This window comes from Caloenas nicobarica, chromosome 1 (genome assembly GCF_036013445.1).
Source record: "Caloenas nicobarica isolate bCalNic1 chromosome 1, bCalNic1.hap1, whole genome shotgun sequence".
NCBI classification, from domain to species: Eukaryota; Metazoa; Chordata; class Aves; order Columbiformes; family Columbidae; genus Caloenas; species Caloenas nicobarica.
Window position 1 is genome coordinate 192,966,948 of NC_088245.1, and position 27,658 is coordinate 192,994,605.

The 27,658-nt window shown below is 41.3% G+C and overlaps 1 protein-coding gene across 1 annotated transcript in view; it reads left to right on the forward strand.

Moving 5' to 3' along the window:
• Window positions 1-27,658, forward strand: part of FLT1 (fms related receptor tyrosine kinase 1) — a 117,045-nt gene that overhangs the window by 27,160 nt on the left and 62,227 nt on the right. The window contains exons 5-10 of the mRNA XM_065631578.1: window positions 7,152-7,314; window positions 7,403-7,539; window positions 9,067-9,241; window positions 11,130-11,247; window positions 13,266-13,435; window positions 13,847-14,006. Coding sequence (XP_065487650.1) covers window positions 7,152-7,314; window positions 7,403-7,539; window positions 9,067-9,241; window positions 11,130-11,247; window positions 13,266-13,435; window positions 13,847-14,006 — 923 coding nt within the window. The remainder of the gene's footprint in view (window positions 1-7,151; window positions 7,315-7,402; window positions 7,540-9,066; window positions 9,242-11,129; window positions 11,248-13,265; window positions 13,436-13,846; window positions 14,007-27,658) is intronic.

Below are 27,658 nucleotides of genomic sequence, written 5' to 3' on the forward strand. Positions count from 1 at the left end.
TCCTTCCTCTTCTGTCCTCTGGAACAGCCGGTCCCTGGAGACTTGCTGGGGCTGTACAAGGATCTCTGCAAGCCTTTGCCCTTCCTCACTCCCACCACTGACTTTGCTGCTTCCTTTTCCATACGAGTGCACTTATCATCAGACAGGGGAGGGCTTCTCTTTGTAAGGAAACTCATGCAGAGTTTGAGAAGGTGAGGGCAGTTTTAGAAAATCTAGGCATTTTTAACATTTTGGGGAAACCATTTCTTTCCTAGGTTCCTTGAGAGTTACACAGACAGCTAACTGACCTATATGCCTGTAGTAAAGTGCTTAGTATCAAGACAGAGAGCAGCGCTTCTTTTTTTAAAGTTCCTTTGTTTGGCTTAGAAATGAGGTGGAGGTGCCAGTGATGTTTGGTTTCTAAATAAAGGGAGTTTTGTACATAGCAGCATAAATGTTCATCATTGTTACAAGGAAAATAAATTTGTCTTTTTATAGAATAGCATGCAATTGCCAAACTGTACCACCCTAAAATGCCTTTCTAGATTAATACAAGTCTTTGATTCCTCTTTGGCTGTAGCTTTGCACAAGCCACAGATTTGATCCGGTGTTTTAACTTGATCTAGAGGTTTACAAATTCTATCCAGCACTGCTTTGCTAATATAGATACTGATTTTGCCTCTTGTTTTCCATCTGTTAAATCTCATGAAAGAAAGCAAAATGCAGAGAAAATAATCCGACCTAGGATGCTACTGTGTGTGTATGTACAAACACACACACAGTTCTCCTGCAAGAAGTGCACCATGAGATTCTGTGGCTGTAGAATCAAAAGTAAATGAGATTTAGCTTTCCATAGGGTGGATTTTGTGAAACAGGAACTTATGATGCCCGTCTACAAGAAGTGCCGGAAGGATGATCTGGGGAACTATAGACCTGTCAGTCTAACCTCAGCACTGGGGAAAGTCATGGAGCAGATTATCCTGAGTGACACCACATGATGCATACAAGAAAACCAAGTGATAAGGCCAAGTCAACGTGAATTTATGAAAGGCAGGTCCTGCTTGACCAACCTGATTTCCTTCTACAACAATGTGACCTGCCTAGTAGATGAGGGAAAAGCTGTGGATGTTGTGTACTTAGACTTCAGTAAGGCCTTTGACACTGTATCCCACAGCGTTCTCCCGGAGAAGCTGGCAGCTCATGGCCTGGATGGGTGTACTCTTCGATGGATAAAGAACTGTCTGGAGGGCTGGGCCCAAAGAGTTGTAGTGAACGGACACAAATCCAGTTGGCAGCCGGTCATCAGTGCTGTTCCCTAGGGCTCAGTATTGGGGCCAGTTCTGTTTAATAACTTTGTCAATGATCTGGATGAGTGAATTGAGTGTGCCCTTGGCAAATTTGCAGATGACACCAAATTGAGTGTCAGTGTTCATCTGCTGGAGAGTAGGAAGGCCATACAGAGGGATCTGGACCAGCTGGATCATTGGGCTGAGGCCAATTGTACAAGGTTTAACAAGGGCAAGTGCCAAGTTCTGCACTTGGGTCACAACAACCCTGGGCAGCACTACAGGCTCGGGGAAGAGTGGCTGGAAAGCTGCCTGGCAGAAAAGGATCTGGGGATGTTGATTGACAGCCGGCTGAACATGAGCCAGCAGTGTGCCCAGGTGGCCAAAAAGGCCAACAGCATCCTGGCTTGTATCAGGAATGGTGTGGCCAGCAGTAATTGTCCCGCGTTACCCAGCGCTGGTGAGGCCCCACCTTGAATCTTGTGTTTAGTTTTGGGCCCCTCATCATAAGAAGGACATTGAGGTACTAGAGAGAGTTCAGAGAAAAGCAACGAAGCTGGTGAGGGGCCTGGAGCACAAGTCTGATGAGGAGCGGCTGAGGGAGCTGGGGCTGTTTAGCCTGGAGAAAAGGAGACTGAGGGGAGACCTTATCGCTGTCTACAACTACCTGAAAGGAGGTTGTAGCATGGAGGGCGTTGGTCACTTCTCCCAGGTAGCAAGTGATAGGACAAGAGGAAATGGCCTCAAGTTGCACCAGGAGAGGTTTAGATTGGATATTAGGAAAAAATTCTTCATGGAGAGGGTGGTGAAGCAGTGGAACAGGCTGCCTAGGGAAGTGGTAGAGTCACCATCCCTGGAGGTGTTTAAAAGGTGTTCTTAAGAACATGGTTTAGTGCCAGAGTTAGGTTATGGTTGGACTCGATGATCCTGAGGGTCTCTTCCAACTGAAATGATTCTATGATTCTATTCTATGATTCTATTTGGGCACTGTATTGTAGCATCTGAAATTTCAGCATATTAAATTCCTAACTGTCAAAATTCAGGTTTCTCTCTCATTAAACAATATAAAAATATTTTTTTCTCCTTATTTGGAGAACATTGAGACATATCTACTCTCTGGTTTTGTATCAACTTTCCTTTAGCTTAGTATTGTGGTGTAAGATGCATCTTTACACCATCAAAACCAAATGTAATACTCTGGGAAGGAGAAAGAGGAGGTGGAGCCAAGTCTTGAAAGAAAGGATTGGTTGCTTACATGTTTTGCATTCCAGGAAAAACTAATCCCAGAATTTCCTGAAATACGTAAGCTACAATGTATTACATCATATCTTTTTTTATCATCTGTGACACCCACTTGTGAAGATTCCAGCAAGTTTTTGCTCACATAGCAATTAAAAGATGTATTAAATGCATTTCACAGCTGCAGGCAAACTACTTCAGGAGAGACGGCAAAAGCTCTTATGTGTTTTCCATTTAGCAATAAAGGAAGAAGTCAGTGTCCCCATAATGCAATCCTCTGGAGCTAGACAGAAAATCCCAGCATTAGAGTAATTAAATTCTGCATTCTATATTGCCACAAAATCAAAATATAGAATATTTTGGTAATTTCTCTCTTCTGGAAGGACTCATTGGGACAGTTGCATGAGCACTGCCTCCAGCATTTTGTTCCTCTGCAGTGCTATTTCTTAGTTTTAGTGGACCAGTGTGGGGAAGTTTTATTGTCCATCTTCAACACTACGAATGATTTTTTTACTAAAACTGCATCTTTACCTTAGTCAACCCTTTGACGTACTGTGTTTCTCTAACTTTCAGGCTGAACATCTATACAAATTAGATTATTCAGCATGGCAATTATATACAACATGGGAGGAGTCTTGAAAATCAAGAAGTTAATAAAACAGGGATTGGGAAATGGGGATGGAGCTTTTAATTCCTATTTCAAATCCAGCATTCAGGTCCTGTTATAATCTAGATTTGGAACAGCTAATGGCCCTTTCTCTTCTTCGTCATATGAAAATCTGTGAAATCAAATTATAGTTTTGATCTAATGCTTAATAGACAGATATCTGGAGCCTCTGAAACCATCATTCCTATCAATATGATTCTGGCAGCCTCATTTAAGATACCTAAAATAAGACAAACTCTATTGCAAATAAAATACACCCTTCTCTTGCCTCTTCATTTGGTCTTACCTTGCTAAACAGAGAAAGCATCACTTTTTGGTACAATGGTTTGATCCCTCTGTTTATACTTCTTTTGGTTTCTCTGTCATAAAGTCAAAAATGACATTCACAGGAATAAAGGTAAATAAGCTTCTGCATAAGAAATAGAAAGAGTTAAAAAACCCAAGGATGTTGAGAGTCACACACTTGGACAGTCTGAATTCTTAATAATGCCACCTCATCCTTCCCAGATTAATGGAAGAAGAGACATGAAAGACAAGTATTCAAAACTCTAATGTACATTTTTACTATACTTTCAGCTGGCTCTTTCACACAATCTGCTTTTGGAGACATGAGGAACCACAGCTTGACTAAATACTCTTGGCCATATGTATATACAGAAAACCTTGTGGTAGTACTGTGTTAATATTACCAGGTACCAAGAAGGTTCGGTGATTGGTGCTGAGTGAATAAGGAGCCACAGTTTATACCAAAAGAAACTGAAGCTTAGTTAGAAACAAAATACAAAGAAGGTGAAAGGCCAAGACTGCACTGGGATCCACAGTGATGTGGTTCATGCAGATAAGTATGTAGACAGTAAATTCCATGTTTACTGCAGCTGTCGCAACACATTGATTCTTTGCATGCTTCTGACTATCTGCTGGTACCCATCTGTAAGCTATTATTTTAGTTGGATTTATCCTCTGCTGCTTCAGTGGAGATCTCGCTGTTCCAGCACTCTGTTTCTTCACAGGTTTTCTGCTTCTCTCTGTGTTGACCAAATGGCCAAGTTTTTTGACAAGGCCCTGAACTACATTGGACCTGCTCTGTGCGTGGGATGGACCAGTTGACCTCTAGAGGTCCCTTCCAACCTAAATTATAGTGTGATTCTGGGATCCTCTGTCCTGTACCATCTTTGCAGTGATCATTGTGGTGATGATGCTGTGTCTCTAGGTGGTTGCCTGGAAGTTGGTTTAGGGCAGAGCAAAGCAATCATGCTTCTCTGAGAGTGGGAAACAGGTCATCTGAACCAGTGGGGTTGGCAGGGGAGAACAGCGGGCCGTGAGGGTGAGCACCCAGCCTCCATTCTTGGTTTATTCTGAGACAAAATCATAATATTTCCATCCTCTGAAAGGGGCTTGTTGCAGTATCTTGTTTCCCCGACTTAGCCAGAGATAAGTTGTGTCATAGTGGTCTTTCACTAGTCATAGACTTCAGTTTTCTAAAGTGTTCTGTGCAATAAATTTAAAACGTCAATTTATGCTTTCATGTGTGAGCCTGTGAAACATTTTAGTCTCAAAGTTGCAAAAAACTACACAAAAAGATGTAACTCTAGCTGGTTTTGAGGGGCGTCAGATAAGTAAACTGTGCAGGCAAAGATCTGCCTCCGAGGCAGGTGAGCCTGTTGGATATACAGACAACCAACAACATTCGGTGTTGCAAAGCAGGATCATATTTATTAGATGAGCACTTTATTTACAAGACCCAGACACTTCCTGGTGTTTTGGTTACTTTCCCATTCCTGGAGTAAGGCTAATATAAATTCAGTAATCTGTCAATGAAATACTTAATATGAAGTTAATGCCTTCCCTTGGAAATGTCAGTCTAGGGAGGCTCTGAAACTCAGACTTGTCTCTTTCTTCATGGTCTGTATGAAAACCTATAGAGGAATATGCTCAAAAATAGTTTGGTTTCCACAAAAGCAGCAAGAGGATTAATTGAGTTGAAGCCATGGAAAGCAGAACTATGATCTAATTTAAACCAAAGCGTGAATATTTGTTTTGTTTAGAACAGGAATGGCAAGGGATCTCTTAGAGTCCAAGATACTGTTGAATGGTAGCCAGCAGGCTATAAAGTAATGGGTTTTATTTGTATGTGTGTGTAACACACACTTCCCCTGAAATTTGCATGCTTATTATAGCATCTTATCAGCTGTTGTAAAGATAAGGAATTCTACCAAAACATTTTGTGCTCTGTAATTATTGTTCATTTGATTCACCGTGCACTTCTGTCAGAGGAAATGGCAAGAGATGAGTGGAGGTGATCTCAAGGGCAGCTTTCGGTGTGCGCTGAGCAGGCAGCATCGAGGGTGCCACGTTTTGGAGAGATGCTGTACCATACAGTAAGGCACTGGGCAGCCATGCTTCCCCCAGCCTCTGGCAGCCTCTGGCAGCCACCCATGCTGGCTTTGGCTGTAAGAAGGAGAGGGCTGGCCAGCATACAAGTCCTCTGCTCAAATAAAGGGAAGAAAGAGAAGAAGGGGACATAGTGAGACTGGGTGCACAGTGAGAGGTGATGGGCTGCAAGGTGCTTAGTTGACCCAGAAGTCTTTGCTTAGGGAACTAATTCACTCAAACTGTGTGTGCCATCTTTAAAAAGATGTTTTTACTGTGAAAGTAGGCTTTATAAAAGTAGAGTCATATCCAGGCTTTATACTTGTGGCTGATCTCTGTGTTACCCAAACGGTGGCATTTATTCCATCAATAAGGCATAACAAAGATGATGTGAAAACAAGAGGTCTTGTCTAAGCTTCAATGCCTATGTCATGCTTTGTCTTTTCAGGGTTTTCTTGATACTTTATTAGAATGGGGTTTAAAACTCAAAGCATCCTAATGTAAAATGTAATTTTTACTGCTGACAAAGTGAGCACTTGATCTCACATGGCAATATTTTAGCCTGTATTAGATTTCAGGTCTCAAATTTAAAAACACTTGATGGCTTTACACTAATTACTTGTTGGGTCCTCAACTTCTGAGGGATTTAGAAATGCCAATTTTTTTAAATGTGCTGAATACTTTTTCTTTGGAAATATGATGTATTTAGTGTTTCAAGATGTCCTCTCAAAATCTCTAGTCAATATGACTTTCCTCATTCAGTATGATCAGGAGTTCCCAATAAAAGGACCTAAGGAAGTTGTGTGGCTTTAAAATTTGCACTTCGTGTTCTATGTAATGACTTAGAGATGTGTATTCTGTGACTTGTCAGCTTTGGAACAGCCACTCTTGTCCTTAATCTTTTTTTTTTTTTTAAACAGTCCAGTCCTTTAGACAACATAAACATGAGAAGCATCAGATTGAATCCTGGCAGAAATTCGTTAAAGCCACAAAATGACAGCAAATTAAGTCCATTTGTCACCTCCATTCAAAAATCTGTATTTGTGTCTCATTGGTGAAACCAGGATACTTAATTGCAAAGGTTTGCCAAGATGAGCACTTCAGCTGCCAAACAGGAGCCAACAGAATAGCAGCCCAAGCACTGAGGCTAATGACAGTGTCAATCTATTGTGTCATAAATTACATCCTGTTATAAATAATGAAATCCTGGAAACAAATAAAACATTCACATTCTTCACCCAGATTTTTCCTCTATTTTGTGATGAAAGTCTGACTTGAAAAAACTGCATAATTAAATGTCATCCTTTCTACTTTGATTGGCATTTTTAGGCTGTTTTTCCCCATTGCTTTTTATTAAGCTGCTTTGATTAGGCAAGGGTATCAAACTCATTTTCTCTGGGGGCTGCATCAGCCTCATGGTTGCCTTCAAAGGGCTGAGTGTAATTTTAGGACTGTATAAATGTAACTACTACAGGCCTAAAATTACATTCAGCCCTTTGAAAGCAAACGCAAGGCTGATGTGGCCCCTGGTGAAAATGAGTTTGACGCCCCTGTATTAAAGAATAGCATGAGGATGAGTTGTTTCTATAATGCGTGTTTGACACTTCCAGATTCCACGTGAAACCCTAATTCCTGATGGCAAGACAATAATTTGGGACAGCATGAAAGGCTTCAGAATACCTAAGGCAACCTACAAATTCATAGGGCTCCTGAGCTGTGAGACAACCATTGGTGGACACAAGTATAGCACGAAGTACCTAACACACCGAGAAAGTAAGTAGTGTTCTCCACTCCTCATCTTTTCATTAGGCACTCTGCACTGACGATGATATTCACTTTTCTTTCTCTTCATCACATGCAGCCAACACAATTTTTGATGTCCAATTAAGCACTCCGCGTCTTGTCAAGCTGCTGAAAGGAGACAGCCTGGCAATTAACTGCACTGTCACTGCAGCTTGGAACACCAGAGTGCAGATGACGTGGACTTATCCTGGAGAGGTGAGTGCTGCGGTTGAAATAAAGAAACCAGTGGTTTCCCATAGATCACACTGCTTCTAGCATCTTGGGAGGAATTTTGCCTCCAAATGCTTGCCATGCTTCACATTGCATTGTTTTGACCTGTACTGACATGTCTTTAAATGTTTCTTTTTTTTTTTTTTCTTTCTCGTGCTTAATTGCATGAGGGAACAGGTTTACATGGTGTACTCTGGTTATATTGCATAATCATGAGCAAACACTAGAATTGTTTCATCCCTGGGAGCTTCTTTTCAACCTGGAGAAATAGTAGAAATTTATCTACACAGGCAAGGGCTCTCTCTTGTGACAAAATTTTTCAGTGAGTTGCTCTTTCTCAGCATATCCATTTAAAAGACTGGCAGACTGTCAGGCACCCAACTCGAGCATGTTTAGAAAAGATATTTTGATTTAGCTAGCCAAAAACTCATTTGTTAAGTGTCACATGAACAATCCTCTTGTTTTGACAACCACAGGAATGATCTTGAATGTGCTTCTCCTCCCCCTGCATTGGGAGCATCCTCATAAATATTTGTCGCTTACAGAATAACTGCCAGGGAGTCCGTGTAACGCTGATAAGAAATTTTACATTATTTTAAGGTTTACAACTCCCATTCCTTTCATGTCAGTTTGATTTATGCTGGTGATTCAAGTCAAGAACATTTATTATGTCACTCATTGTACTTAATCACGAGCTGAAATTATGATTACATTATATAGGGAAGATTAATGCAATAATTTATTGCACACTGTACCTATTTCTCTGGCATTTTTTCATCTCAGAAATAAACAACTTAGCAACAAGAAATGCTCCAAATATATTACGTTGCTCATTGCTCCCTTACCAAGCCCTAGCTGAGCACCAGATTTGTGAAATTCTGCTTTGTTTTTATTTGGATGGTAACTGAAGGGTGCTCAGTGTTTGTAAGACACCGATGATGTCCTGGGTTAAATAAACTTTGATGCTGAAGGCTGAGGGGGAGTTGCAGGAAATAACTCCTCAGACTCACGTTATCTTCAGTTCCACCCTGTTATTCTCTTGCCAAATCTAGTCCCTTTTCTGTTTATAGCGTTTCCAGAATTCTCCCCTCTTCTTCTCTGCCCTCTTCTTCTATACATCTGCTGCTTATGGACACTGAATCCAGACACCAAACTATGTGCTCCTCTTCACATCGCAGCTTTGGAGATTTTTATGAGCAATGCTGGACAAGGAGTAATGTGGAGCTGGGTGTGTTCTTGTGGCAGACCGTACAGAACGGACGATCTTAATTTGGAAAGAACTAGTTTGGGTGTTATCACAACTTTGGTGAAGATAGGAACGAATTGCTATGTTACTTTTGATTTTTATTTTTGACCCTCTGGAAATGTTAGGTGTATTTTGTATGTCTATGCTGTCCAGAGGGATCTGGATTTTTTTATTAAGGTATGGTGGCAGTACCGTAAAATAAAAATTTTAATAATAATGAAAATTGGTTTGATAACACTCTTAATTGTTAATTTTTGCTTTTATAGGCACGTAAGAGAGGTTCTATAATGCAGCGCATTGACCAGAGGAATATAGAAGCCAACATTTTTTACAGTATCCTTGTTGTTGACAAAGTGCGTGATATTGATAAAGGCCAGTACACCTGTCACGTGAAGAGTGGGCCATCAATTAAAGCTGTTAACACAACAGTCATTGTTTATGGTAAGAAATGTTGCAGATTTGTAGAATACTGAATGGTCATGTACCAAGCTCAGTCATACAATAACTTTTACACCTTGACACAAAATGGAAGTGAATTTATAGCATGTTCAACACAGCCAGAAAAAGGAGGGAGACAAAAGACAACATGTGCCTTTTCTTCCATGACTGGTTTGTACTGTTGGCAGCAGACATGTTAATGTTCAGTTTGATCACTCTTGTTTGCTAAATACTGTCCTCAGCCAGTTCTGGCAGAAGCAATCAGTTAAACTATAGTTTGCAAAAAACCCACATGTACAAGCTGAATTTAAAAAGAAGAATCTAACTTCTTCTTCTACGGTACTTATTTATTATTTTCTATGAAAAATAAAGAATAAATAGATAAACTGCCTCTACGTGGAGCAGGTAGCTTCTAGACCATTCAAAATAATGAAACAAGCACAAGATACTGCAACTCACGAATGTGGTTTTACAGTGAGAACCTTAAAAAAGTTCCCTATAGTCTGCCTGGGCCTTCTGTGAAACCTGGACATTTCTGGGGTTATTTCAAATATATGTGAATTACGACTTTTGTGCATTGGGACTATTATGAAAAGCTACTTTCTTTGTGGCATCATGTTACAATTAGGACTATCCAGGATATTTGAAGCATCGTTGGTATTAAAGACCAAGCCGTTGGTGGGTGTCCTCTATGACAGATGACACATTGTCAGAATATTGATTTGTTCTGTATTTTCAGTGATCTAAGTTTTGCCTTTTATCTGGCAGTGTGGACTAAGCATCCCATCTTGGTATTCTTAAAGAGTATTTCAGTTCTTTTTCTCTCTTTAAGCCTTGAACTAAGTCACTGGGAACATAAGATGAATCATGATAACAGCTTCTTATATTCTTGAACAGATAAGTCTGAAGCTATCAGATATTGATTAAAATTAAAGTCAGAGAAGCTGGAACTGTTGAAGCTAGCTTGTAAACTCTTATTTACATGAGTGTGAATAAGGGTTTGCAGAACTGGGGTTGTATCATTGAAGTATAACCTGACTTGCATAATTAAACTACTGATTCATCTTATGCATGTTATTTTCAATGTATATGGCAAGTGATTGAATATTGCACTTGTTTAATAGATATCCAACATTCTTATGCAGTGCATAATGTGAGTAAATATTGCACTATATACTCTATCAAAAGGACACTCAAACAATTGTTTATGTTTTGAATATTTTATTTTGCTTAAGTGCAATTTGGGTAGCGAGGAGGGAGGAGGTTTCCTAATGTATTGTAGAGTGTTGTGTTTTATCATCTCTGATAAAACCCATCAACTTGCCAGAGAGTTTGAAATATGGGGCAATACAACTGGAAAAGAACAAATTCCAGCAGATTGAGATAGTTCCAATGAAGTGATAAAGATTTGTTTGTTTGATGAAACAGCTGTTTACCGACAATACAGAGAGTTTCTCTGAAGATCCCTTAAATCCTCTCTGGCAGAGTATTTTCTTTTGGAACATTCATTGATTCTCAGCCTTTAGGAGTGGAGGGGTCATCTGCTCATCTAGTTCAGCTTCCCATGTACGACAAATCACCTTATCTCTTGTGCTGAAACAAGTGCCTTTTTTTCTGACTGAAGCACAATGTGAATTTTGGCTAGAGCATATCTTCTGTAGGCAGATTCATGACCTGGGAATTGTATCTCAGTTTCTTGTGGATTTGTGGTATTCTTCTCCATATTTTATAGATATCTATGAGGTTAGGTTTTATTCTTCCTTTTGCCATTTGGGAACACCAAAATTATTAAAGATAATTTTTATTTGCTTTCCTGTTCTCTTTAGCAGAGCAACTGTTTCTGAAGACTGACAAACAGTAATAAAGGTGCACTCTTTTTCTTTTGTTTAAGATAAAATGTTCATTAATTTGAAACGTCGAAGAAAAACTGCGCTGGAGGCTGTAGCTGGAAGAAAATCTTATCGTTTGTCCATGAAAGTGAAGGCATTTCCCTCTCCAGAGGTTATATGGTAGGACAACAGTTACTTCCACATATGCATACTCGACCTCTTCTTAGGTGAAAAATAGTATCTAGGTAAAAGATTTAGATAAGACCCCCTGAAAATGGCAACAAACTGGAGACATTCCAGTTGTGGAGTTTTGTTAGAAGTTTCAGTGTTGTCCTGGGTTTTAACAATTTATGAGAACATTATTTCCATTTTGCACGTGCAAAAAAGGAGGTCTGGAAAGTTTAAAGCTTAGATCTTCAAATATGTTAGATATGTCTCCTATTGTAATCACAGGACACTCTACAGCTAAATATCTCTTCCACCCTTAACTGAAGTGTTGCATTCAACCTCACTCAGACTTAGATATGAGACCTGAACTTGCTTTTCAGACAGTAGGAGAAAGAAAAGGAGGTTTTCATTAAAATAACTGACTAAGCTGAGTCATACAGACAAACACTATTAGAAAACCAATGAAGCTGGGTTTTATTATACGCTGATTTGCAGGTTGTAGACCTACTTTAGTACTGGAGCATTCACTGGCTCACATATACTACGTTAAGAAATCATTTCAACCATGTTTTGTATTAACCCAAACCACTTTTATATAAAACAATATTATCTATTCAAGATCTCAAGGATTTTTGGCTAAATCATTTTAAATACCAGTAGCTCTGGCTCAATACATTGCACTTTAACAAAGGGTCTATGACAAGACTGATTAAGAAAACAAACCACATATAGATGAACAGTGAGAGTTCATGTTATTCACAGCCAGAAATTACTTTTGCTCCAAACGTTTTGTTTTACAAACCACTTACATTTATAGCTCCACATGGAAAAGGGAGGAGTGAAAGTGAAGCTGGTGCTAGCCATTAATATCATATTTTCTATTTCTTTGATGGTTGGCTTGTTGACTACAATATGGAACCAAAACTTCTGAAATACAAAAGAAAAATCCATTTAAACAAGAATTTTTCTTTATTTTTTAGTTATAACTGTGACAGTGGTCAAACACTGGAACAAATAGTCCAGAGAGACTAGGAAGCCTCCATCCTTGGAGCTATTCAAAACCAGACTGAAAATGGTCTTGGGGAACCTGCTGACCTTGCTTTGACCAGGGGGTTGGACTAGATGATCTCCAGAGGCTCTTTCTGCCTCAGCTATTCTGTGGTTCTGTAAAATACAGATACAGTGAAATGCCTAAATCCATAGTCCTTATACCCAATTTTTAGTGCTCCTCTAAGAACTGTAAGAATTTTCTGTAAATACTTACTAAAACCTGTGAATCATTTTAATAAAGTCCATCATCATAGTGAAACTCTGTTGCACTCTTCTACTAATGCTGTTTCAACCTTTGTACAGCAACCTACCAAAATGTGCTTTATGCTATATTTTAGCCTTTGAAGAAAAATGTTGTGCTTTTTCAGGAATATGTGTGTGAACAACAGTTAGTACTTTTTAGGCTGATTTTCTGTTATCTTTAAAAACATTCACTTGATAGCAGGGTATCTGATTCTTAAGTGCTTATCTAATCTACTTACTCTTCCTCTTCCTAAAATCACAGCTGTGCTTAGGCTACTGTAATACTTTGTCCCAGGGTGTATTCTGAGGTCATAAATAAAGGGTCAGTGCTAGATGACACAACCTTCATTTGTGTGAACGAGTCCTAGACAAAATGGTTGTCTTCTAGACTAAATGGCGGCACAAGCATGGAATACTGTGATCTTCAGAAAGAGTTGCAATTTTCAGCTACTCTCAAATGTTATAGAGCCCTGTCAGATCCTTATCAATTTTAATATATCGAATGGTATTCTCCAAATTGCTTTGAAAAGATAAGTATACACATTTATAATTTATTTATAATTTGTAATTATCAGCAATCTTATTGTAAGCAAAGGATAACCCTCTGGTAAACAGGATCTCAGGTTGTAAATTCAATCTTTGCCAAAAGGTCAAGAAATGTTGTGAAACAAAATAACACAGGCAGTTAAAGCAACATTATTTCTCAAAATTTTGATTTCTGGAATTCTTTTAAACAGGTTAAAAGATGGGCTACCTGCTGCTGAAAAATGTGCCCGATACATGGTTAAAGACTATTCATTAATCATCAAGGATGTTGCTGAGGAAGATGCTGGAAACTACACTATAATTTTGAGCATACGACAGTGGAACTTGTCTAAGAATCTTACAGTCACTCTTACAGTAAATGGTAAATTTACAGCATATTCCCATGCTTCTCCTGAACATGTAAATGCTAACTTTTCATTGAGCTAGATTTTCAGTGATCTTGCACAGTTCAAGTTATCGTGGGTTTTCTTACTGACTGTCATGGGTCCAAATCCATGCCCCGTATGCAGGGCGACAGACACATCTTTGAATCGGCAGACAGACACTGGTTTTCATTAGAAGGGTTTCCGTCTTCCACGGTCACATACTTGTTCCTGATGACTTAAACATGTTACTAACCTCTCATCTGACTTGACTTAGACCTGTTGTTTTTCTTGGTTCTCCTGGGGATTTTTCTTATTACTCATCCTGCAGGAATGTAGTATTTTCATGATGGTGCAATACATTGGAAATGAGGTTGTTTTAATTGGTTTGCAATTTTTACCCTTTACAGTGAAGCCCCAGATATATGAAAATGCTGTGTCATCATTCCCTGATCCCAATCTGTATTTACTGAGCAGCAAACAAGTGCTGACATGCACCGTGTATGGTATTCCTCAGCCTAAAATTACATGGATGTGGTATCCCTGTAGACAAAACCATTCTAAAACAAGGTAGGACAGCTTCCTTACTTCTATTTAGCATGTCTTTCCTTAATATTACATTTAAATATTCACTTTTTTTACAAGAATAAAACCTGCCATGACCATTGCTTAGTTAATAGAGTTTGTATGCTTTTAATCAATGTATTTTTTAGTGAACATGTAGGCACAATGCAATTTTTTCTGCATAATTATTTGAAAATGGAGGATGGAGTAGTTGTTTTGTATTGCTATTTAGGTTTGTTTACAGTTCACTACTATTCATGCATGCAATGTCCAGAGGTGATAATTGCTTTTTAATTTTTATGAGGGAAATCTTGCAGACAATGTCTTGCAAAGTTCACATGTTTTCTCATGGAGGAGATTTCCATGCATTCCTCCATGCACAGTGGAGGCAGTGTGGCTCCTTTTGAAATCCAACAGAAATAATCTTAAAGACTTTTTCCATTGTAAGAGTCAAATCTCTCTTATGATACATTGACTCATAGATTCAGTTCAGCAAGCCAAATGTGCCCAGCATTCTCCAGAAGATGTTTAGACAGGGTAAAATATAAATGGCACCATAAAAGCTTACTTGATGCTGAAGTGGCACTTAACTAATCCTCTTTTATATTTAAGCTTTCTTTGGAACTCTGTTTCTTACAAGTTTGTGTGTTGACTCATTTGTCCAAGGCTCTTCCTGAAACATGAAATCTGACACAATCTTAATGCTTAACACTCAACCTCTACAATGGCATTAGTATTAAGCTACTGTTGGAGGGTTAAACATGCAAGGTATTTGGATCACAGCACCACGAAGTTATTTAAAAACCTAACAAAAGTTTAGGAACTAACATTTCTCTGTTTCAGTTGTAATTAATCATTTTACATAGGATTTAACTTCTTCGAAGCTTTCATAGAATTGGGTTTTAGCGCCAAGCCAGCCAAACATTTAAGCACATGCTTAACTGCAGGGACACAAGACACCTCATTCAATTAAATAGGCCAAACATCATATTTCAAATTAAGGGTGCTTGCAAGTGCCTTGTGATCAGTGAAAGACTGGTCAGCACTTTCTAGGAGCACACATAATTTTTCCAATTATACCTTGCTTTGGGATTATGCTAATGATGGGCTTCCTGTGCCATTGTCTCCAAGAGGTGGCACTAGCATTCTCTTATTTTGCTGGGATAGGTATAACCTGAAATTCTCCATTTTGAAGACAGGTGAGGGCTACATTTCCTCTATGTTACCTTCGAAGGGCAAGTTACAAAATTCCAAGTATTAATTTATTTTTGCTTACAGGTTCAAGGTGTAAGAGAAAACACGACATCTTTTAGGTAGAGAAACCTTGTGAAAGGCATGTGTGAAAATTTTCAGTCTTTTAGTTTCTTTCAAGTCTTTATACATCTATGCATGCCCTGGATTGAAATCATGGTGCAGCACTGATAAAACAATTGGTTCTTCTTTGGTAGCTGGGGTGGTGCTTGTCCATTGTCAAATATTTCTTTCTGTAAACAAGCACAGATCTGCACTATGGCACAGGAGAGCATGTCATCAGAAACATAAATTAATATCCACAAGCAGGTGTTTAATAATGTGCTAAACTATAGACTCGATTAAATGCTAATTAGAAGTGTATTTGAGCAGGTGATCAAAGGAGAAATGTAACAATTTGAATCAGCTTTTGGCTCTGTTACAAGGTTGTTTCCAGACTTGCTTCCAAATTGCCTTCATAATTGTTCTGTGACAATTCTCTTTAACCCCCTCCCCTTCCTTCTCCTTTAAATGCTCATTGAAGAAGTAGTTTGGAGAGCACCATTTTTAATGCTTTGCCTAAGAGGAGTGGAATGACTTCCCTCTGAGTAATATGATGTCAATTAACTATCGCAGAAAGACAGAAATACCTGAATAATTACATTTTGTCTCCAGCTCCGGGAAGGGAGCAGAGTGGAATACCTCAGCAGCTGGCAGGCCCTTGCTCAGGCTGATGTCTGTGCAAGTTCAGGTGTTCTCTGTGAAGAACTGGAGAACCCTTTAATCCCACCTATTTCACTATACTTTCCTCTTCGTATGGGGGAGGTTTGCCTAAACAACAGATTTAAAGTGTGTATACTTTATACAGCATGTTGAAAAATCTATCTTATTCTGCCATTACAGCATTTTTTTGGATTTACCTGTCCAATGTTAAGTTTCCAAGGCTAAAATGTTGCTCTGTTTGTAGTCACAGAATCACAGAATCACAGAATGTTAGGGATTGGAAGGGACCTCAAAAGATCATCTAGTCCAATCCCCCTGCCAGAGCAGGAAAACTTAGGTGAGGTTACACAGGAAGGCGTCCAGGCGGGTTTTGAATGTCTCCAGAGAAGGAGAATCCACAACCCCCCTGGGCAGCCTGTTCCAGTGTTCTGTCACCCTCACTGAGAAGAAGTTTCTTCTCACATTTAAGTGGAACCTCTTGTGTTCCAGCTTGAACCCATTACCCCTTGTCTTACTGTTGGTTGTCACCGAGAAGAGCCTAGCTCCATCCTCGTGACACCCACCCTTTATATATTTATAAACATTAATGAGGTCACCCCTCAGTCTCCTCTTCTCCAAGCTAAAGAGACCCAGCTCCCTCAGCCTTTCCTCATAAGGGAGATGCTCCACTCCCTTAATCATCTTTGTGGCCCTGCGCTGGACTCTCTCCAGAAGTTCCCTGTCCTTCTTGAACTGAGGGGCCCAGAACTGGACACAATATTCCAGATGAGGTCTCACCAGGGCAGAGTAGAGGGGAAGGAGAACCTCTCTGGACCTACTAACCACCCCCCTTCTAATACACCCCAGGATGCCATTGGCCTTCTTGGCCACAAGGGCACAGTGCTGGCTCATGGTCATCCTGCTGTCCACCAGGACCCCCAGGTCTCTTTCCCCTACACTGCTCTCTAATAGGTCATTCCCCAACCTGTACTGGAACCTGGGGTTGTTCCTGCCCAGATGCAAGACTCTACATTTCCCCTTGTTATATTTCATTAAATTTTTCCCCGCCCAACTCTCTAGCCTGTCCAGATCTCGCTGGATGGCAGCACAGCCTTCTGGCGTGTCAGCCACTCCTCCCAGCTTGGTGTCATCAGCAAACTTGCTGATGGTACACTCAATTCCCTCATCCAAGTCATTGATGAATATATTGAACAGTGTTGGTCCCAGAACTGACCCTTGAGGCACTCCACTAGATACAGGCCTCCAACCAGACTCCGCCCCATTGATCACAACTCTCTGGCTTCTCTCCTTCAGCCAGTTTGCAGTCCACCTCACTACCCGATCATCCAGTCCACACTTCCTCAGTTTTGCCGTGAGGATGCTGTGGGAGACGGTGTCAAATGCTTTGCTGAAGTCAAGGTAGACCACATCCACTGCTCTGCCATCGTCAATCCACCTTGTTACGTCTTCATAAAAGGCTATGAGGTTGGTCAAACACGACTTCCCCTTGGTGAAGCCATGCTGACTGTCCCTGATGACCCTCTTATCCTTGATATGTCTTAAGATGGCACCAAGGATAAGGTGTTCCATCACTTTCCCAGGGATGGAGGTGAGGCTGACTGGTCTATAGTTGCCTGGGTCCTCCTTCTTGCCCTTTTTGAAGACCGGAGTGACATTTGCTTTCCTCCAGTCCTCTAGTCGAGGATTGCCTGCTTCTGTGCACAGATGTACCTTGTACCTGAAGTTCATAAACCCCTACAGGTTACCATTATCCAGTGTATGGCAATAGGGATTCTCATCAAGTTTCTGAATTCCAAGCTACGGGACAAAGCACACACTTTGAGTAAAAAGATGCTGTTGCTCCAAAGACCTTGCCGTGCACAGGTCTGTTTGCTCCAAGATTTATACATGTGCTTAACTTCACATCACTTGAGTACTATCACTGCAAGCTGGGGAAAGATGGATAGCGCATAAATTAGATGGTTCTATTTTTGAAGCACTGTTGCCTATAGGGTCCTTAATAGAAACCATTAGGTTATCTGGCTGCTTACTTCAATTGCTGTTCCAGTCAGTATTTCTGTTTCAAAAATCTAAAAATACTTTGGTGGATTCTGTTGCTTTTAAATAAAATGCAGATATATTTTAATGCTTTGTGGTTAGTACAATAAATTTGCATAACTCTCCTCTCTATATCATTCAGGCCAGTAACAGGAGGCCAGACAAATTAAACAGTTTTCATAGTTTCCTGGTAGCAAATTAAAAAAAAATGCTGTAAAAGTGCTCCACAAACTTGACTTTTTGGAATGTGGAGAGACCAACATCATTAATATTCCCTGTTCTTCATTTTCTGTTGAAATTACTTTGCTTAAACCAACACTATTGCCATCAAATAACCTTTTGTTAGCTAGCTAGATAACTAGATGGATAGATGGAAATACTCTCTTCTGGTGTTCACCCCAGCAATGAAGCACAGAAAAGTCAAGAAAAACTGTCTGGGGCAAAAAGTAATGTTTGGGGGTTTTTTTGAAGCCTAGGAAAAGCTAGTAAATTCAGATATAACAGGCAAAAGACAGTAGAAGATGCAGTGAGAGTTAAAATAAAATGAAATTTCAAAAATTTAAATATTAGTCTATCTTAAATGACCAAGAAACTTCTTTTCCTGTGCTATCTTACTCCAACTTAATCTGTTGCTCTGTAGCAGTCACATACATTCCCAGTCTGGGCAGCCCCCAGTTGCTCAGTGGATACAGCAGAAGACAGCCTGAGGGACACTTGTCCTGCAGTGGCCATCAGCCTCTTTGGCCCCTTCCCTACCACCCTGGAGTTGTTCTTTCTGGCCTTGTTTTTCCTCAGGTTGGGTTGTCAGCAGAGGGGCAGCCAGTGGCAGGGCTTGTCTCTGGAGCCAGCCGGGCTGGGCTCCACCTAAAACTCACCAGCTCTGAGGCTGAAGAATGAGCATCTGCACGCTGGGAATGTGCTTGATGTTAATGGTTCTTGACCTGAATCTCTTCAGCAGATTTGTGTTTATCTTAAACTGGTCTGGCAGAGATTGCCAAGAAAGGCACGTGGGATATTGATATTGTTCAGTGAAAGCACTGGTTTCCTCAGCGGCTGTGCAGTGTCATTTGGGGGCAGTTTCTCTCTCTGGACATTTCCATGTGTGCAGTTCAAGAGACGTCTTCATCATGCTCTGCCCAAGGTTTGGCTGATCGCCCATTCAGAAACTGCAAACAGGTATAACACTGAATTTTTACCTTGAGTGTCCTAACTCTCCCACCACCTTGCCACCTCCCTCTCTCCTTTAGCTATCAGTTTTGTTTAGCCTCAAACCTAATATCAAATTATTATCTTCTGCAGAGATACAGAAAACCTGAAAATACCATAATGAAAGTGCATGGCCAGGCTCCCACCAGCTTTGGTGAAAAAGGAGGCAGGCCATGTGTGCACAGCAGTCTAATTGCATTTCTGCATTGTTTATGTCAGTGTATTAATAAGGGATTGAAAGGCAGAATCATTAGGATGTGCTTGGATAGATTATCAGGGGAAACCAGATTTGGAACATCAGTGAGGTACGTAAAATGAACAAGTAAAGAACAAATGTTAATTATAGTTAATGAGAAATGTACTGAACCATCCGAATTTAATTGTGGATGTCTGCAAATATTGATGCCCACAATTGTTTGTCCACAGTGACTGTTTTTGTTCCCCATGCCATCTTCTATTTTCGGGAAAGGGAAGTCTGAGTCCTTAGGGCTGGTAAAATTAGGTCAGATGCCATTAATAAACAGGTAGTTCAAAAATGCCTTTGTTTAATTTGACATGTGGCCAGATCCTCAGCTCTAAATTCACACTGGCTGAGGATCTGGCTGGTGGCCTTTGTGCCTTCCACTCTCTACTACAAGAAAATCCTCTTACAGTGATCTAGTAATGTAAAGGCACTTAAAATGGGTACATCAACAATATGCTAGCTATTCCCTTATTTTCCTACAGTTGGGGAAATAGATTAGCATAAATAAAAAAATCAGACCCTGGGTTTTTCACATATTTTTCAAAAAATGAAGAGAAACAGACAGACGTACATTGCAGCAGCATGGACTGGCAGAGAATTTGAAGCCAAAAGAAAGGGAAAAGTGAAATAGCATCTGATCTGCTTCGGCTTGAGCAATTTGCTGAAGCATCTCGTTCTGTATTTCCCCTGTGAGCCAAAAGTCAATGCTTGCTTGTGAACACCTTCTATCCTCTGAAAACAGCTAGGAGGACTGTATTCTTGTTCTCAGTCAGTAGTCTGGAATGTTTTTACATTTTTAAAATACCTTATTTACAAAATACTGTATGAATCAAACCTGGCATATACATATGGATAAGCTTGATAAATACATGCTGTACATTGAGTCTGTCCTCAAGGTAACGCACTGATGAATTTATTCTGCAAGCTGTAAATGATTTGATCATGAGTCTTAGCTGAACTAGAAGCTTAAGTTTTCAAATTTTGATATTGCTAGTTTTCAAATCACTTTAACTCAAAGTTTTTCAGGTTTAGTAGGAAATGTTTTAAACCAAAATGCATTATGTTGCCCAAGTAATCTTTTTCATTGGTCATTGATCAAACCTAAAATATAAGAACTACAGTAACATCCAGGTGGTCAGGGCTTCTTTGGTTAGTACCACACTTCTAACCCTCACTTTCCTACATTTTTTTGCATTCGCTGTCCTTCTTTTTTTTTTCTTTCCCTTTTTTTCTTTTTTTCTCCTGGTCCCTTCACAGGGTGGTCTCTTGGCTTTACTAGGGACAGTCTGACACCTAGTCTTAAGGAAGAACATGTAAAGGTCATGCACGTGTTTGGACATTATTGTTCAGTCTTTTACTCACTGTTGCCCAGCCCGTAGAATCTAAAGCATGTGACAAGATGTTCATGGGGATTGCACATCGTGAGCAAAGCCCCACATGCTGGCAGTGCCCGAGCCTGTGGGACGCCCCAGACTGTAGCCAGAAACTTGCTCCTGCACTAGCAGGGGCTCTTGGCCAAAGGAAGGCACCAGGTCAAACTCTGTGTGTGCTTAGGAGTGATTACAAATGGAGTACTATTACTGGATTGAGTACACCTTTTACAAAAATATACAAACTTTAGTTAGCATCCTTTTTCCTTTTATGTGTACGCCTTTCAAAAAGCATTTGCAGAAGGCTTTGAACAGACACGGCGTATGGGGTAAGATCATGCTCGGAAAAAAATATTCAGTTACAAAATAGAACACAGAGGTTAAGAGGGAACAGCCAGTTCTTGCAGCGTAGGGAGGCAACCAGTGAAGTTTTTCGGGAGCTGGTGCTGGGTTCTGTACTTGTCAACATGTTCAGAAATAACCTGGAAAAGGTGGTAAGGAGGTGACAGAGTTTGCTGATGATATGAAGTTATTCAGATTTGTAAGGATGAGAGCTGATTGCGAAGAAATGCAGAACTATCTGAATCTGGGTGTCTGAGCTATAAAGTGGCAGATGAAATTCACTGAAGATAAATGTGCGTGATGTACATAGCAAAAAGCAATCTGACTTTCACATGTATAACATAAGCGCAAAAAGGCTGTACGTGTAAAAACGCTGTTGGCTGATCATTGCTACCACAAAGAGAGATCTGAGCATTGTGATAAAAGGGTTTGTGAAATTGATCACAATCACGATCTGCTCAAAAAGTAAATCAAATGTTAGAAATCACTAGGAAAGAAATATAGAACAAAATAGAGAACGCCATGATAACTCCACATAAATCCATAAATGACCGACATCTTTTATTTTATGAGCATTTTTGACCCTTTCATCTCAAAGGATGCAGCCAAACTGGGAGGCACACCAGTAGGGGTGACAAAAAGAATCAAAGGAATTTCGGGGAATGAGAGGAATGTGTCAGGGACAAGTGAGGAGGGAGGTCAAGGCTCTGCAGACCAAAGAAGAAGTGACTTAGGGGCTACATGATAGAGATCTGCAGAGCTGTAAAGGACACACGTCTGAAGATCAGTTGTATATGTCTTTTCCGTCTCAAAAAGTAGGGGCCATTCAATGAAACCAGGAGGAGTGAAATTCCAAACAGAAAAAGGAAATGACTCTTCATGCAGTGGGCAGCAGTTCTGTGAAACTCCTTGCCAGGGCATTTGAAAAATTTGCATAAAGTCTTAGAAGAGAAATCCACTGAAGTATAGAAGCGACCTCTGTTGTGGGAAGCTCTTGAGCTGATAATAATTGGTGACTGGGGGAGTATTAGGAGGAAGTATCTGAAGTTAGTCCTTCTCTTACTCATCCCCAACCATCTGCTTATGGTCATTGTTGAGACAGGATATGGGGTAGATGGATCTTTGGTCTTATGTCCACATCTGTCAGTATTTTCTCTTCCTGTTTCCCTCTAATCAACTCCCCTCTCTCCTTAAAAATGTTTCCCTCCATTCTTTCTCATCCTTTCCTTGTTTTCTGCCTGCACTTCCAGTCCCTCACTCCAGCCAGCGCGGAGTTGCTCTCAGACCCCTACTTGCAGTGAAGCTAAAAACAAACCATCTTGAAAAACACAACCTCAATGCAGCAAGAGCTCTTTCATCTCCTCTGCTGATCACTAGAAAATGAAAAGGGTGTTAGTCATGCTTCCAGCTTGTCAGCAAGACAGGGAGTATTAATGGCTGTGTAAATAGGTTAGTAAATAATTAGTCCTTTCCAGAGCCAAAAGGATCCATACAGGACAGCAGAAAAAAGATAATTTCAGCATTATGAGAAGGAAGGTGTTGGGAGTACCTGGATCTTGAAGTTTATAGATGTGAGGTTATGCGTAGAAGCGAGCTGTTAGGAGTGACTTGCGCATGGAAAATAACTTATGCTGGAAGTGTCTGAACAACATCTCTGACTTTATATAGAGGAAACTTATTTGGAAATAGAAGATACAGAGTAAGTGTGGACATCGCATGTAGATGTTTCCTGGTCTTTCTCTTTAGGTTTCTGACTGCTCAATCAAACCAGAAAATACCTCTTCCTTTCAGCACAACACAGATTATTAAAATCAAATGCCTCTTCCCAGCAAGAAGTTCTTGGTGCTTGTGGAAACCTTGAGTGATAAGTCTGTAGTTCCAGCCAACATTCATTTCTTCTGTGGAGGTCATGGTTGATGCTCTCGGAGAGCTAAAGTGAAGGCTGAGTCACAGTGACCACATGGAAGATGAGAGTGATTATAGTCCAGCAAAGGAGGGAGGGAAAGGAGGCAGACAAGAAGGAAGGAAGGAAGGATTGGCTGAAATGTGATGGTATTGTGTGTTCATGAGGAATGCCAAGCAGTGTGAAGCGGGAAATAGAGAGTCAAGAAGCAAAATATAATTATCTGATAACCAACTCAAGGTAAGAAAATTTCAGGTCAACTCAGGATGTGCAAAAAATTGAAGAATTACTTTCAAATGCTGTTATGTTGCATGATGGCCAGGGGTCTCAAGTACTGGCACAGAAGTTTGAAGTAAAACGGGTTTTTTGGTGACCCTTAGCTTCAGTCATATGAATGTTTTGTTGTGAATAGCTGGTGTTGCAGGGTGTTCAGGTGTGCAAATGTAGAAGTGATTTTTTTCCTGTGGAAATGTGAGCATGGGCTGATGAAGGGTTGAAAAGTGGGATAGGTTAGACTCCTCTTGATCTTACTGCTTCTTTTGAGATAGTTCAGATCAGTCAGCTTTCTGTGGTAGCATACTGGGGTAGTTCAGGGCAAGCCATAATGTTTGGAAAGGATGACTGTGAAAGGTAAACACTATCCACTTATTTGGTTGAATGTAGACAATAGTGGGAAAGACAGCGTGCCCCTTTCAAACAGTTTCTTTTTCCGTAGAGCCATGGTGATATGCAGCAACACCATGAGTGCCATATCCTCTACTGTTTTCAAAGGTGCTCACCAGGAGGATGAGACATTGAGAATGTGGGGGATCTTCCCTACAGAATGTGCTTTCCCTCTAAGTATCCCCCTCAATGGGGACACAGATCATCCTACAAAACAGAAAACAATTCAATCCCCAATCTGTAAACTGAGCAGTGCACCAGGGCCCCAACCCAGCCTAATGCATAGAGGCCAATGAGAAATCCTCCAGCCACCCTGCAACTCATCAGTGAATAACTTTTCAGCACAGCTAATAGTGTCCTTGGTCACAAGATACTCCTGCTCTGGAGGCAGAGGTTGAGGACTGGTGATGGACAATTGCTGCTCTCTGAGAGTTGTAAGCATGTTTGAAGTGAGACGGGCTGGTGATATCCCATCTGTTTTTGATAGGAAAAAGTTGACACTGCAGTGGGCAGCAGTAGGGACCAGTGACAGTGAGAGCAGAAAGGTGAAGGGCTGAAGAATGAGATATGCAGAGGAAGAATGTGCACCACTCTCACCTGGACTGCTTGTTTGGCATTTCTTGCTAAGCTCCTAAATAAATATAAATAAACAAACTGCAATTTATGATATAAACTATATCCAGCCCCTACTATTTGCAGAAGATTTCCTCCTAGCTCCACTAACTCACCTACTCTGTGTGAGCATGTGTATCAGGGAAGATGCCTGGGATGAATTCCCATCTGGCTGCAGCTTTGCCACCGAATGCAGTGGGGCCAAAATTTTGACCTCTAACCAATTATTTTTGACCTAGAAAGGGAACACTTGGACCATAGCTCCTTAATGGACAAGTACATTATAGTGGTACAGCCAAAGCTCGTGGAGCACGCTGGCAGGGAACCAGCACAAAGTTCTCCCCTCCACCCCCATTAAGCACGTTTCACAACCTGGACATGCTCCCTGCTGCTATTCTCCCTCACAGTTTCCTGCCTCAAAGTGACTCAGTATTGCCCGGGACACGTGGCTACACCAGCCCTGCACTACCAATTGCACAGCGCTGGATGCTGAGGCACAGAGCAGGCGAGGCCCATGTCATTCAGATTTCTTTGATAACTTCGAAGTGGAAAACAGTTCCTATATATTCTTTACAATTCCAGGAATTTCCAGAGTTCCTGTCTTAAAGTTAGTGTCGTCACCACTGCCTCTTGAAAGATGTGAGTCAGCCCAAGTTGAATTTGTAATAACATTGCCCTGATGCTTCCAGGGATTGACTGCTGCCCTAAAAAAAAGACAGATGCTGAGAAAAATATTGCGCTTGCCATTAATCGCTCTCAAAAATTATCACCATCCATGACATGATGGCTTCCTCTTGCTCCTAGTACTGGTGCAATTGCCAAATACTACCTCAGTAAACAAGAGTGTGATTGAAGCTGCCAGTGGCTTTTTCAAGAGGAATGCTTAGAGAACTGAATCACAGAATCACAGAATGGTTGGGGTTGGAAGGGACCTCTGGAGATCATCTAATCCAACCCACCTGCTAAAGCAGGTTCATCTAGACCAAATCGAGCAGGATCACATCCAGATGGGTTTTGAATGTCTCCAGGGAAGGAGACTCCACAACGTCTCTGGGCAGCCTGTTCCAGTGCTCTGTCACCCTCATAGTAAGGTAGTTTCTCCTCATGTTTAGATGGAACCTCCTATGCTTCTGTCTGTGCCCATTGCCTCTCATCCTATTGTTGGGCACCGCTGAAAAGAGTCTGGTCCCATCCTCTTGACACCCACCCTTGAGATACTTATAAGCATAAATAAGGTCTCCTTTCAGGCTTCTCTTCTCCAGGCTGAACAGACCCAGCTCTCTCAGTCTCTCCTCATACGAAAGATGCTCCAGACCCCTGATCATCTCTGTAGCCTGCCACTGGACTCTCTCCAGTAGTTCCTTGTCCTTCTTAAACTGGGGAGCCCAGAAATGGACAGAGTACTCCAGATGCGGCCTCACCAGGGTGGAGTAGAGGGGGTGGATAACCTCCCTTGACCTGCTGGCCACACTCTTCCTCATGCACCCCAGGATACCGTTGGCCAGAAGGGCACATTGCTGACTAATGGTCAACTTCTTGTCAACCAGAACTCCCAGGTCCCTCTCTGCAATGCTGCTTTCCAGCAGGTCCACTCCTGACCTGTACTGGGGCCTGGGGTTATTTCTCCCCAGGTGCAGGACCTTGCACTTGCCCTTGTTGAACTTCATTGGGTTTCTCTCTGCCCAGTCCTCCAGCCTGTCCAGGTCTCGCTGAATGGCAGCACAGCCTTCTGGTGTGTTGGCCCTTCCTCCCAGCTTGGTATCATCAGCGAACTTGCTGAGGGTGCACTCAGTCCCTTCATCCAGGTCATTGATGAACAGGTTGAAAAAGACTGGCCCTAATACTGACCCCTGGGGAACCCCACCAACTCCAGGCCTCCACCCAGACTTCACACCATTGATTACAACCCTCTGAGCTCTGCAATCCAGCCAGTTCTTGATCCATCTCACTGTGCACTCATCCAGCCCTCACTTCCTGAGCTTACTTAGGAGGATGTTATGAGAGATAGTGTCAAAAGCCTTGCTGAAGTCAAGATAGAAAACAAGCACTGCTCTCCTTTCATCTACTCAGCCAGTCATACCATCATAGAAGGCTCTGAAGTTGGTCAAACATGATTTCCACCCATGCTGACTGCTCCTGATAACCTTCTTTTCCTCCACATGCTTGGAGATGATGTCCAGAATGAGTTGTTCCATCACCTTTCCAGGGATGGAGGTAAGATTGACTGGCCTGTAGTTTCCTGGGTCATCTTTCTTGCCCTTTTTGAAGACTGGAGTGACACTGGCTTTCTTCCAGTCCTCAGTCACCTTTCCTTTTCTCCACGACCTTTCAAAGACGATGGAGAGCAGCTTAGCAATAACATCTGCCAGCTCTCTCAGCACTCGTGGGTGCATCCCATCAGGGCCCATGGATTTATGGATGTCCAGTTTGCCTAAACGATCTCTAACCTGATCCTCCTCAACCAAGGGAAAGTCTTCCTTTCTCCAGACTTTCTCTCCTACCTCTAGGGTCTGGGATACCTGAGGGCTGGTCTTAGTGGAATGGGATGTTACAGGAAGGAAAGATTGCAATAGCCCCTGGCATCACACAGGAGGGCTTGGGAGGGAGGAGCTGAGACGATGAGAAGATAGAAGACGAGTGTTTTTCCAACTGGTATGGGGGTGGAGGCTCTTCTGCTGGTATTTGTCACGGTACTACTTGAGCTGCAAATCAAAGAACTGTCTCCAGAGTGGGGAAGAAGACGTGTCTGGACACAAGCTGGGTCTAGGGCTTTCATTTAGGACTGTCTGTCATACAGAGAGCCAAGTCCGTCCTATAAATATGTAGAAAAATCTTTTATCTTAGCTCCTACTCTTTACTGTAAATCATTGGGATGACAACAAAACCACTTTTCTTCTGAGACCAGTAGTTTCATAGGCAAGACTTTATCTTGGAGCTGGTTTGCAGTTTGATTTCAGTGAAATATATCAAGATGACATGAAGTACACTCTTACCCTGGAAAATTTTCCCTGTTGATAGTTATAAATATACCACGCTGTTGTGCTTGGCATGCTGTATGCTAATAGAGGTGAGGGCTCTAAAACTCATTAGGAAAGGGAGCAGGCTGTGGAGCAGAGTTAGGACAGTGTGAAGCTAAGGTTGATAACCATGGCCTTGTCCAGAATAGGCCATGGGAGTTTTCTTATCTCACTTTGGCAGGAGGTGCTGCTAGCTTCCTGTGCGAAATCAGGAGCATATGCTGCTTTCCTCTTGTTGTTTGGCTTCCTCCGCTACACAAGACGGTTCCCAGCACTGTGATTATCTTTGCATCTTCAAACATGGCACACTC